The sequence below is a fragment of the Opisthocomus hoazin genome, chromosome 12, assembly GCF_030867145.1.
Source record: "Opisthocomus hoazin isolate bOpiHoa1 chromosome 12, bOpiHoa1.hap1, whole genome shotgun sequence".
NCBI lineage: Eukaryota > Metazoa > Chordata > Aves > Opisthocomiformes > Opisthocomidae > Opisthocomus > Opisthocomus hoazin.
In genome coordinates, this window is record NC_134425.1 from 24,432,194 (window position 1) to 24,445,244 (window position 13,051).

At 53.5% G+C, this 13,051-nt stretch overlaps 1 protein-coding gene across 3 annotated transcripts in view; it reads right to left on the bottom strand.

The window, feature by feature from the left end:
• The window catches only part of LOC142362889 (hydrocephalus-inducing protein homolog), a 59,663-nt gene extending 48,334 nt beyond the window's left edge, over window positions 1–11,329 (bottom strand). For all 3 annotated transcript variants that reach the window (XM_075433971.1, XM_075433972.1, XM_075433974.1), the window contains exons 1-4: window positions 11,244–11,329; window positions 5,686–5,805; window positions 4,407–4,532; window positions 2,641–2,760 (exon numbers count right to left, since the gene is read on the bottom strand). In XM_075433971.1, coding sequence (XP_075290086.1) covers window positions 2,641–2,760; window positions 4,407–4,532; window positions 5,686–5,793 — 354 coding nt within the window. In that variant the 5' untranslated portion in view covers window positions 5,794–5,805; window positions 11,244–11,329. The remainder of the gene's footprint in view (window positions 1–2,640; window positions 2,761–4,406; window positions 4,533–5,685; window positions 5,806–11,243) is intronic.
• Window positions 11,330–13,051: the final 1,722 nt, after the last annotated feature.

Genomic DNA, 13,051 nt, shown 5'->3' on the forward strand with positions numbered 1-13,051 from the left:
TTTGTTGCCTGCAGGCAAAACGGTATTTGTTATACCGGGGCAAGGAAGAAATTCCCTTCTGACATACTGGGTTGGAGTGGGGCAGTCAAGCTGTGGTGCTACAGAGTCATGTGGGCAGCCCGCTATGAGAAGGAGACCGCAGACTTTGTGGCCTTACTGGCAATAAAAGCAAACCTGAAGAGCAAAAGGAAGAACATAGGAAGACAAAGAGACAACCCCAGAAACAAGGAGACAGCCAAGAGAATTTAAAGGGGGCTGTAAAGAAGCAAGTGAGAAGCCCGACACCCCACAAGGAAAGGCTGATGCAGAAGATGAGAGCAGTCAACTTGCCAAAACGACGGAAAGCCAGATGACCCCCCAGGCTCTGCCTATCAATTATGGGCTTCACAGGCATTTTCTGCCTTGAGATACATGACCAGCGCTGACTCACAGCGTGGTTTCGTTATTAAAAACCAAGCTCGGCTCTCTGGAGGCTCTTGCTGCCTGGTGACTGCAGCCAGTGCCTGGTGACAGCAGAGCCATAGGAGAAGAGAAACTGAGGCAGATTTTAATCAGGAAAGAGGATACCTAGAGAAAAGAATGCTCAGAATCAGCGTGGACCACATGAATGGCATGGCGTCCACGCAGCATCTTTCCGATATTCCCAAGCCAAACGCCAGACCAGGAATGGCGCGGTACCCTCCCGGAGTCACCGAGGGACCACGCCTGCACCAAAGTTCTTCCATTTCCAGCCGTGTCCCTGTCAAAACCTGTTCTCTCGGGATTTACTTTGAATTCTCTTTCTGTTCCTCCATCCGCAATGAGCTTTTTCGTTTTGCCCACCTGTTTGATCCCCCAACAGGCAGATATGGGGAGGGGTTTAATTCACCTGCTCTCCTGCACACCTCCACCTTCCCACCCTGCCCTCCTCTCATGCATATGTCTTACTCTTCATTACAGAAGAGTATCTTTAATTACACCTTGCTTTTTCTGACCTTTCTCTACTTCCAGTACACTTCCTGTTACGCAGCAAGGGAAAGCCTTGCATGCAGGAAAGTGCTCTGGGAGAGAACACCGAACCCGGCTCCTTGCCTCCCTCCCACCTTTTCCCACCACCTTGCTCTTGGCACACGCCTCATTTGAGCAAACATTTCCCCTGCTGAAAGTCAAAAGGTCCCCCTTTTCCTCCTTACAGTGGAACAAGATTGATGACATTTTTCTACTTTTCCCGTCTCAGCTTTCTTGGGAAATCTCAAAAGAATCACAACATTTTTCAAGTAAAGGTGGAGACCTTCAAGCACACATTACTCTGGATGTGCTGGGGCTCTCCAAAGGGAAAGCAGAGAGCCACCATGTTTGAGAGAAACCTGAGCAGAACTGAATTCATCTGAGCCTAAACCTGCACCTAAAAGCCTCCCTTTGCTTCTGCTAAATCAGTCTGTTTCCACTGCTGCTTCAAAAGACCTTTCCTGGAGTGCTTACGCTGCTAATTATAACTTCATTCCAGCACGAAGTGGAGAAGACCCAAGCCCTGTGCTTTGACCGTGAGCTGCACACAGGCAAACAAAGCAGGCGACGAGAGGCAGAGGTGCCCTGCCAGAAACCAAGCAGCAGCAAGCAGCCACCGGGACGGGCTGCAGCTCTCGAGGTGAAGCACGAGAGCAGCTAACAGCACAGCCCTCAACATTCCCATCAATCCAGGGCTTTCAAGGGGAAGGATGCTCACCGCAAAAGATTCTTTGGGTTAGACACTGCCAACGCACGGCCAAAGTCGGGGGGAGAAGCCCCAGCATGGGAAGATTCCCCACCATTGCAGCCCTGAGGAGAACGACTTGGGGGTACTGGTGGATGAGAAGCTCAACACGAGCCGGCAATGTGCGCTGGCAGCCCAGAAAGCCAACCGTACCCTGGGCTGCATCAGGAGAAGTGTGGCCAGCAGGGCGAGGGAGGGGATTCTGCCCCTTTACTCCGCTCTCGTGAGACCCCCCTGGAGTCCTGTGTCCAGCTCTGGAGCCCCCAGTATAAGCAGGACATGGATGTGTTGGAGCGGGGCCAGAGGAGGCCACGGAGATGATCTGAGGGCTGGAGCACCTCTCCTATGAGGACAGGCTGAGGGAGCTGGGGCTGTTCAGCCTGGAGAAGAGAAGGCTCCGGGGTGACCTTAGAGCAGCTGCCAGTGCCTGAAGGGGTCTACAGGAAGGATCAGGAAGGATGGAGAGGGGCTTTTCACAAGGGGGTGTAGTGATAGGACAAGGGGGAACGGCTCTAAGCTAAAGAGGGCAGATTTAGATGAGATATTAGGAAGAAATTCTTCACCATGAGGGTGGTGAAACACTGGCCCAGGCTGCCCAGAGAAGCTGTGGCTGCCCCCTCCCTGGCAGTGTTCAAGGCCAGGTTGGATGGAGCTCTGAGCACCCTGGGCTGGCGGAAGGGGTCCCTGCTCAAGGCGGTGGGGTTGCAACCAGATGAGCTTTAAGGTCCCGTCCAACCCAAACCATTCTATCATTCTATGATTCTATGATCTTGCAAAATAAAGGTGATGGGACATTCTATTCCGGGTGTGCTGTGCTGCAGCAGGTAACGTGCTGTGCTGTACACCACGTGAATTACACTGTTCTCCTCTTCCAGGACAGCGGTAAACCTCCGCGTCGCAGCGCTTACCTTGTCCTTGTTCCTCAGAATCAGTGGCACCTCGTAGACCTCGTAGGGGACGTAGTTCTGAATCACCACCTCTGATGGGATAGGCTGAAACGAGCTCTGTTCCAGGTCAACCGCTGAGAACTGGAGATACAAGAGAGACACGAGTGAGAAACTCAGCTGCTGGGGAGAGATTCCTGAACGAGGATCCTACGCTGATGCCCACTGAAGTGAAGTCTCGCGGTGAGTACATCTGCCTAGCTCACTCTAGGGGAAGAGTAGCTCACTCACCCACATTCGGGGCCCATCAGAAGGTTCTGGACCACTTCAAGCAGGCTCAAGCTAAGCAGCTCTTCTGGTAGGTGTTTCTCCAGATTTCCTTCTCCGAAACGCAAGGCAGCACTTACCTCCAGCGGAGCCCCGTGCTAGCGTGCTCACACAGCTCCAGAGCACTTGCCGAGACAGCCACGAGCACTCATGGAGCAAGAACAACCCAAGTGTTTACATGAGACTCCACGAGAGACAATTTTGGGATGATCTTTACTCGGAGACAGAGAGACCAAGTCCCATACAGCCCCAAATATCTTTTTTTGATATAGAGCCTAGAAACCAGTAAGAAGAGAATGGTGGCAGAGGAGGTAAGGCCAAAAAGAAAGGAACACAGAAGTTAAGAAAAAGACAAATGAGGTCAACGCTGGATGGTGATAAGGTTCAGCGCTTTTCTCAGCATTACTGGGCAACTTGGGTAAGACTGGACTTGGCGTCTCCTTCTTCCATCAGCTTTAAGTAGATGCTTTACCCTATTCTGTCATTGCTGTTTTATTCAATGCTACTGCAGAAGCACGTCTGAAAAGGTATTACAAACTGCAAATATTTACAGAGGCATTACTTGGGAAAACTCCTCCCCGCTCTGCCTCCTGTCTTCCAGCATCGGCATGCCTGCTCGGAAGACGCCAGCAGGCCTCCTGCTCCTCCACAGAGCTCCCGTCCACGCCGAAGCCAGCAGCCGCGGCGCACGGCCAGCGATTTGTGCGCTCCTCTGCTGCGTTCCCAACCTCCCGTGCTGTCTGGGGCAACCCTTAACCAACCTGTTACAGGGCTTTTCCCGGCAATTTTCCACTCAGCAGCCTAAGTCAGTACTCTGCCCGCTTGGGCTGTGTGTTACACAGAGCAGTTCTGTACGAAAAGCAGCTTTAACCACACATTTAAGTACACACTGATCCAGATAAAGCACACCCACTGCACTGCACAGGGCGATTTCCCTGCCTGCCTGGCAGGATCCTGCAGCCTCCAAACCTCACACCCTGTGAGGGTCCCACATCTTGTTCCACTCAACAGCATTAATGCAGCTGGTTTTGTGAAATCCTGAGTCATTAGCACAGGCCCCCAGCCTGCAAAGCCCACTGCTGCTGCCACGGAGGGAGTCCTACGACCCCAAGCACGCGACAGTGCCAAAGCAGTGGCTATTGCCAGCAGGACGGCAGAAAACAGCAAGCTCATGCCCTTGTGTCCTACCACAGCCTGCCCCCAGCACCGTGCTTTAGAGATGGCAGCTCAGCTCCAGCAAAGCCCACCAACTTCAGCAGAGGTTATTTCTCTTGGCTTAACACAGATCAGGCCTCCAGCATCGCTTTTCCCCCAGCAGAAGGAACTCTGCCACCAGCAGCAGTTTGCAAGGACAACAGGACCCCGTCAGTGAGGTATTGCAACACGCTGGACGCAAGCCTGCCACAAGCACGCACTCTCTCCAAACGTCACAAACAGCAAGGACAAGGGCAGGGAAAGGCTACCTTTTGATGGGAGGTTTCACTCATGTCTAGAGGCTGGATAATCCGGGGCCCCCTCATCTCCCGAGTGCTGGCCAGCCTCTGCTTGGTGGTCAGAGACCTCTCCTTCAGGAAGGCGGAGGGAGTCAGCTGAAACACAAAACACCAGCAAGAGCTACAGAACTGCCTGTGCTCAGAAAGGCTTTCCTTGTTCCAGTGCCACTGATGAACAATTTGTGATCCCCCCAACTAGGACAGTCCTGGAAGTCCCGTAAGCTACCTGCTGAAATATTTAACACCAGTAAATTAATAATGCAGAGCAGAATACACATGTTCTAACCAAGTGGCTCTGTCCCATCAGCTTCTCTTTCATGATCTGATGTGACACATTTGGGGATTTCCGCTCGTCGGGCATTTGTTTTCTCTTTAGTTTTGCTGGATTGAGCCAGTGACCTTTCCAGGTAGCGGGGAGGAGTTACCAGAACTCCCCCAGCTCCACCCTTGCACGATGCTCACAGCCAACACGCAGGTGGAGACGTCACTGCTGGCTGAGTCGAAGCGAAGCAGAAAAGCAGCCTTGTGCCCAGACCGAGGTGGAGAGGAATGCGTCCAAGTTGGAGTTCTCTCTTTTTAACTAGCACTTCTTCTCTCTCTCTTCTGGCCTAACAGACCCCTCCACAGAAGTACACAGAGATATTTCCTTGACACAGCCTCAGCGCTGGGTCACCTCCGGCCAGCAAAGGGGATGTGTGTGGATGGGAAGGAGGAATTGCCCTGACTCCATAGCTGTTTGCGGGGCTGGATCTGCTCTCCACGCACGATATGAGATGCAATAAAAGAGCTGCTTGGAACCTAGTCTATGTGGGACCAGCCACGTCTCTCCAGTCTTCAAGCAGACTTTGAGCAACCCACCACATGCCCAGCTGCCCAGAGGCATGGTCGGAGCTGCACTGGCAACGAGGCCTACATTACAGAAGATGTTACTGCCCACACAGCAACAAGGATGGAAAGCAGCACATATGCTCATGCTCCATCTATTCCACGGCAATGCCCACTACATTCATTTCACTTGGCTCCACTGGCCCATCCAGGGGAGACTGTGGACTTTCCCCGAAGCAGCACACAGTCCATCCCCCACCGCAGCATGATGGCCACCTCCAACAGCAGCATGGCACTGAAGAGATGGGGAGGTGGTGCCCAGCTTCACCATACTGCTAGACAACCGGAGGGACGGGCACAGCAGGGACACCGGGGCAGTTTCCAGCCTTACCACAGCTCCTACCTGGCCACAGCAGGTACTTACAGTTACAGGCTCCTCTGCCTCTCTCGCTAGCTTTGCATTACGAGGTGCTACCACGTTGCTCTGCAATCCATTGGACATTTTGGGGCGACGGAGCTTGCCAGCGGCCATGCCTCAGCTCACCTAGAAGAAGCGACAATGGCACTGGAGGGTTGGACTGGATGACCCACAGAGGTCCCTTCCAACCCTGAACATTCTGTGACTCTGTGACTCTGACATTCTAGAATCCCATTCACGGCAGTCTCCAAGGACACAGCTGTGTCTCCAGGCTCTGGCATCCTTCAGAAGTGGAGAACATGAGGCCTCCCCACCCCGTTCCATGATGAAGACCATATTTCAGTGGCAGAGTGGAGATTCATAGAAGTCAGACCCCAGAACAAACAATCCCTGAGCCAAAACAGCAGTCCCACAAGCCACAGACACACACCGGGGGCCTGCTGGCATTTCTCACCTTGCCCCCTTCCAGCACTTTTGGAACCCCATTTACTGGAATTATTAAACAAATCTCTATTAATACCCAAACTGTCCTTTATTACTCTCTAGCAGTCTTTTGGTGGGAACAGAAGGAAGCCAAACATCACTCAGCCGCTTCATTTGGCAAGAGCAGCTGAGCTGACACGATGGTGCGCCCGACCCCACGAAGCGCTCGGAGGGTTAGGAACAGCCTGAAACCCAGGGATCGCTGCTGCCCCGAGCAGTGACAAAGCCAGACCGCTGTCCTCCTCTGCAAACCAAACGTCCACCGTGGGTGCCGGGAGCCTGCTGAGGTTTCTAACTAATTGAGCACAGAGTTCAATACCCTGATTAAGAACTATAGCTTCTCAAGGCTAATTTGGTTGGTTTAAGTTACAAAAAAACATCCAGCAAATATGACTCCTTCCAGGCATGAAATCACCACAGCGCCCAAGAGCGTTCCTCCACGGAGAACGAGGACCCTAATTTTTACTTATTAACACCCAAACTCCAGGCTCCCTACAGGCAGAGGCTGTAACCGCAGAAATAACGGCATGAAACCATTAAAGGAACATGAGCAATTAGCTCAAATATAGAGGCAATAGATGTGAAAGCAGGGCAACTGAAGACTTTATCCTAACGACAGTTCTTTTCCCGCATCCTTATCCCGCAGGCAGCACAGGTTAACGGGTCTCTGGGCCGTTCTTCTTCCAGTCCCCAGCCCGCCGACCACCCCTCCATCTGCACTGCACAAGGCGGGTGTGCGAGTGAGGGCAAGGAGAGAAGACAACTCCACAGAGCGGGTCTCGACCACCAACAAAAATCCAAGGTAAACACGCACCGCTAAGGACTACTTCGGACTAGAAATAACTCTCCCCTCCCTTTCTGGCTAAGTGGACCAGGGAACAGCTTGTTTTCTGGGACCTGACAGACCAGTGCTCTCGAATCAAGCTCTGCCCTCAGCCTTTTTACGTCCCGACATGAAGGAAAATCACAGATCCTGTTCCCTCCTGCTTCCTTCTGTTCCACTTCACCATTTTTATGCAGGCTCGTTGCATACAGCAAGACATCATCTACAGAAAGATGACCATGCCCTTCCCCTCCAGCTTTACCCAGTCACTTCCAGGCGATAACGTCACTCCTTTACTCCCCAAACAGCGACAGCATTGGGCGGGTTTGTTGTGCTGGGCCCTTTGCAGTGCTCAGAAACGACAAGGCTGCCATTTCCCCTTTGCTCTTGCCAGAAACACGGGAGCACAGCACTGTGCAACGGACAGGCTGCAGCAACAGCTAGGATTTAACGCTGGAAATAACTGTTTTTCAAGAGAGAAATCTGATGGGGATGATAGAACATTAATCTGGATTTCAGCGTTTTATTAGCGGGTTTGGAAAATAATTGGATTATTCGTTCCAATTTTCTAACTGTAATTTCACTTCACTTGAAATTAACCCTGTCCATCATGCCCGCAATGCCTGTTTTCAGAGAGCTTCCCACCTCGACATCCCCCATCCCAGCCTCACAGCTCCCCCACCCTCCAGCCCCCGAGCCCGCAGGCATCCACCTCCCGCCGAGGGTGAAAGGAGCTGCAGGGTATCACAGAGCTGCTGCATCCCTGCCGTTGGCCCTCTGGCCAACAAAACGGCCTCCACCCCGCCAGCTGGCCAGGCACTACCTGAGGACAGGTAACTCCCACTTCTCTGGGAAGATTCCCTTTTTGTAGTGCCCGGTCTTGCCTCCTGAACCACCACGGGCTACCTGGTGGCTGTGGAATGCCTGGAGGGACAGGAGCCGGCCAGGGAGCCCGCGGTGCGCAGCAGTACCTGTCACAGTCACAGAATGACGGAATGTTCGGGGTTGGAAGGGACCTCTGTGGGTCATCTAGGCCAACAGAATCACAGAATCCCAGCGTGGCAGGGGTTGGAAGGGACCTCTGTGGGTCACCCAGCCCAACCCCCTGCAGAAGCAGGGTCACCCAGAGCAGGCTGCACAGGACCACGTCCAGGCGGGTCTTGAATATCTCCAGAGAAGGAGACTCCACAACCTCCCTGGGCAGCCTGTCCCAGGGCTCCGTCACCCTCAGAGGGAAGAAGTTCTTCCTCATGTTCAGCTGGAACTTCCTCTGCTTCAGTTTGTGCCCATTGCCCCTTGTCCTGTCGCTGTGCACCACTGGAAAGAGTCTGGCCCCGTCCTCCTGACACCCACCTTGCAGATATTTGGAGGCATTTCTAAGGTCCCCTCGCAGCCTTCTCTTCTCCAGGCTGAACAAGCCCAGCTCCCTCAGCCTTTCCTCGTAGGAGAGATGCTCCAGGCCCCTCCTCATCCTCATAGCCCTCCGCTGGACTCTCTCCAGTAGCTCCTCATCTTTCTTGAACTGGGGAGCCCAGAACGTGGCTTGAAAGCACCTCCGCACCCCAATGCCAAACCTGACGCCGGCACCTCGACCTGCTCTAAGCCTCAACACGCTTAGCTCCATTCCTGCTCTGGAGCTCGCCAGCTCTTCTTCCAGCCTAAGCCTTCCCATCCTCCCAGGGGGACGGAGGGGGCCAAAGCCGTTCCTTAGCCCTGCTCACCAGCCCAGACAAGCTCACTGCCACATCTCCTCGCAGAGCTGCGTGGAGAAATCAAGTGAAGAAAAGCCTGATGTGCAGGCTGCAGCTAAGATGCTTGAGAGTGGAAGAAAAGCCTTGGCTGGGGAGCTCTGCTCCCTGGATTACAAAGCCTTTTAGCTAATGACTATTTAACATGCGACACATAAGCAGCCTCTGGAGGAAGAAACAGAGACCAGGAGCATCTTCAAAGTGAAGGAAGAAGATTTGTTTCACTGTGTGGGCTCACAGCTACTACAGACTCTTTGCTTCAGGCTCGGCAGAAAAGCAGCGTCTGCACAGGATCGCCCTGCTCCCCCGTGAGTGCTTTTGGCCATGAGCTGCATTGGCAGTGAAGAGAAGCACCTTCACCTCTTTAGGGCAGCAATATTCACCTCTGAACGCTACCTGGCTCGGGATAGGGGCTAGGGTCATACGGCCAAAGTATCTGTAGGCACGAGGCAGGGCTCGATGCGAGTTCACTCATGCAAGGACCTGGAAAATCCCACAGGCTGACAGCACAGAATCAGGCACAGAGGGGCCCTTCGGTGCCCGCGAGCCTGGCAAAACCCACGCTGAGGAGAAAGTTGATGTGAGCACTTTGATACGGCCCTAAAGCACCCAAATCCCTTTGTGCATACGTCCAACAGCTTCCCTCTGTAAAATAAAACTGAACAGCTCCCTGATGACACTGTGCTGAAAGGGACAGGAAATTAAGAATAAACAGCACATTTCTTAATGCACGTGATGAAAAAAACCATGTTTCATGCGAAGGCACAGCTTCCTGTCTGTACAGATCCCGTGGCTGTCACCACGCCTTGTGCCAACGCTCTTATTGCGAGGAACCCCACGTCACTTGTGCTGAGGCAGCAGCACCAACCTCCGAGCCGGTCTGATACCAACCGATTTCCCTCCAGACTTCAAGGCTGGAGATACCTCAGCACGCTCTGCACTGCAACACACTACACCCAGCTTTTCTTGTAGGAGCACAGACTGGTGGCTACATCTTGCTTTGCTATTTACAAGTCCTCTTTCTTCTTCCTTCCACAAAGATAAACCATCTCTCTCTGGAGTAAGTGGTTAATTTGCCTTTCTAGTACACTTTGCTGGAAGAGTGACGACAGGAGATCTGTTAAGTGAGAATCAGGATGCTATTGAACCATTTTTTCCAGATAAATCATCTTGCCCTGTTCAGGCTTAAGTAACAAGATCATCTCCAAGCCTTCTCAGTGAAACACTTACGCGTGCTCATGCCCAGTTCTCACAAAGGAGTTTCAACCTCTGGAAGGACATAAGCATTAATCGAAATCCAAGGTGCCAAACTGCAGACAGAGAACCAACCCAACGCAGCGGCAGGAATCCCACCACCCCTCCACCTCACCTGGGCTGGCTCCAGCCTCGCACCCAACCATCCACACATTACCGCCTGCCAGAGTAGTAAATATTCCTCATTTACTGGATTACCACTGTAATCCTGCAGCACTGGCTGTGACCCTGAGGCCTTACGGAGCAGGCTTGGGCTTCATCGAGCTACTTCCCACCCCTCAGTCAAGGGCCAAGGCTGGACAGCGCGTTACGAGCAACCTGCACCCTCCTGCGGCAGTCCAGCCTTTCCATTTTCCCTAGACGTCCACAGGAATCGCTTCTCAGAAAACAACCTCCGGATTTCATATGCAAGGAAAGGAGAGTGAGGGCAACTTCGCTTTGCAGCCACTTCAAGCTAGGCCATCTGTGGCATTTTTCACACCTATTTCACACGCCCGGACAACAAAGACGTGCCAGAAGCAGCACCCAGTCATCCCAGGGCAACAGCACCCAAGGGATGCCCGAAGGCTAAAGCCGCTGCTGTCTTCAGGCATCCATCCACCGGGACCCTCTCCATTTAGTTTCTTCTCACTTGAACACTCTTCCAAGGCCTCCCACCATGCTTGCAGCCTGTTGCCTTTTCTGTTCTGGAAATTTTAGGACTGGGATAACACCCGCACAACCCTCTCCAGAGCACCGTCAATCTGGAAAGGACCCAAAATTCTTCTCCTTTCTGTTCTCTACCCTTGCCCAACACAGACATCCTCCACGCACATGCTGATGCTCTCCAGGACCAACACTGCTCTCTGAGCTCTCCTTTGGGTGACAGTAGCTCCTCCCAAACCAGCCACTGCAGGACAGGTGGGCTATTCTCCTGCGTTACGCAGCAGACACTAAATGTTGAAGTAGAAATGATCTTTTTCGGGTCAACTGAATGACTACGTTGAAGTGAAGGATGGTGAGGAGACACTCACCAGGGAACGCAGCGCTGCAGCACTGCTTGGGCTCCAGGCCAGAGCAGTGACCCTGCGACGCAGACAGCACCAAACACGTCCGTCTCAGCAGAGGATGGATCATCTGTGAAACAGGACTACATGGCTCAAAGAAAGCACAGAGGTCCTGTGTGCCCCGAGCTGCCCCATGACACCAAACCAGCTCAAGAACTCCTCTTGAGGACCTTCCCCACACCCCTAACGCTCAGACCAAGAGGGACTCACCGCTGGATGCTGCCTCCGGCTTGGAGAGGGCCTCCTCCGAGGTGGGCTCTGCCAGTAGGGTCATCGACTGCTAGGCCTCATCCATTTCATCGTCCTCTGGGATGACCAGCTTCATCAGGCTCTGGTTGCACACGTTCGCCACCTCCTTGATGTCTGAGTGGAGGCAGTGTAAGAAACACGCAGTCCCACACGCGGCCAACTGCCACATCTGGCCAGCCACGGAGAAGCCACCGCTGCGGCCCCAGCAGGGCTGCCCCAACCCAGCTAGTGCAACCCCCCTCGTGTCCAAAGGGCCGGTGCGGGTTCTAGCGCTTGGTGGGAGGACTTCTCCTGGCCCTCCCCAGCCGCACAGCCGGCCCTGCGCCCTGGGAGCAGGAGACAGGCGCTTCCCTGCTTGTTGCTGGAGCAGGAATGGGAGCAGCTCGGAGTTAGAAGGATACTCTTCTTGCGATCATCGTAGGAGAGACACGGCAGGACAGCGGTCAAGATCCCTGAGGAGTAAGGCAGCATCACCCGGCCAGCCAGCTGGATGAACTCCCTCATCCAGCATATGGCGCTCAGCTGGATCAGGTCATCTGGAAGACACGGGACAAGCAAAGGTGAGGGAAAAGACAGCACGGGCAGCTGAGCAAAGCCCACAGGCCAAGGACCACCTGCAAGGTGAGACGTGGTCCAGAGAGACTCTAGTCTAACAGAGTTTAGTCCCTGAGGTGACAGGTAAGACCTGAATCTGCAGCGAGGTTGAGATTAAACACAATCATTAGGCTTCAGAGTTAACCCAGTTCAATCCATAGCCCAGGCTTCCTCATTTACAAGTAATTCTGTCAGGCTTCCCAATGCCTCAGGATCTTTCCTCTGTCACACCCGTAGCAGCTGCCTGTCTGGATGTGGCACCACACCTAGAGCTGGGGTTTTATTAACCCCTCAAGCTCTGAAAAAAGGAGCACTGCTGGGGCAGTCAGACAATGCCAGGCCACATTTCACACTTAAACACCTTATATTCATTGGGCATCAGTTTAATCAAGAGCAAGCAGTCTCGGACTATTCCTATTTTTCTGCCTCGCAAGAAACCCACTCCCATTCAGCAAGGTTTCAAGAGCAGTTCAAGCTCAACGAGCACAGCTCAGGGACAGGATCCTTCTCGGGAAACACACCCCGCTGCAGCCGTAACCCCCTGCCACCGCCTACGCAGCGGACCCGCCGGAGCTGCAGCGCAGCGTTCACACCAAGCGCCCGGCACATTGTGTTTAACTGTCCTGCCCACACACCCCGTCCCACCAGAGGTTAAAATAAGCCCCTGTGAGATCCTTCCACATGTGCTGGATATCCACAGGAGCCATCCAGAGCCAGGTATCTCCTTCTCTGGAGATATTCAACACCCGCCTGGACACGGTCCTGTGCAGCCTGCGCTGGGTGACCCTGCTTTGGCAGGAGGTTGGGCTGGGTTGTAATAAATGTATACACATAAAGTTTGTTCTCAAACCGGCAGATGGAAAAAGAGCCCCCTCCCTTTCCTTTTGGGTTAGCTTTATCGCTGTTATGCAACCTTGTTAAATCACAGAACCTTGGGGCGGGAAAGTTTAGGACTAGTTTGCTCGGCGGGGTGCCGCGGCCTCCCTGCTTTGTGCTGGGCTGGAATGGCCAGGTGGGGGGGGGGAGGCTGGTCCGCGGCGTGGAGGGGGACTGCGACCCTTGTCCTAGTGACGACCCCTAGCAACAAGTATGCGCAGCCACAGAAAGGTACCGGGATGGGCTACGTAGACCGTCTGGAATCTTCCCTACGAATATGTATTGGGAACAAGGAGAAC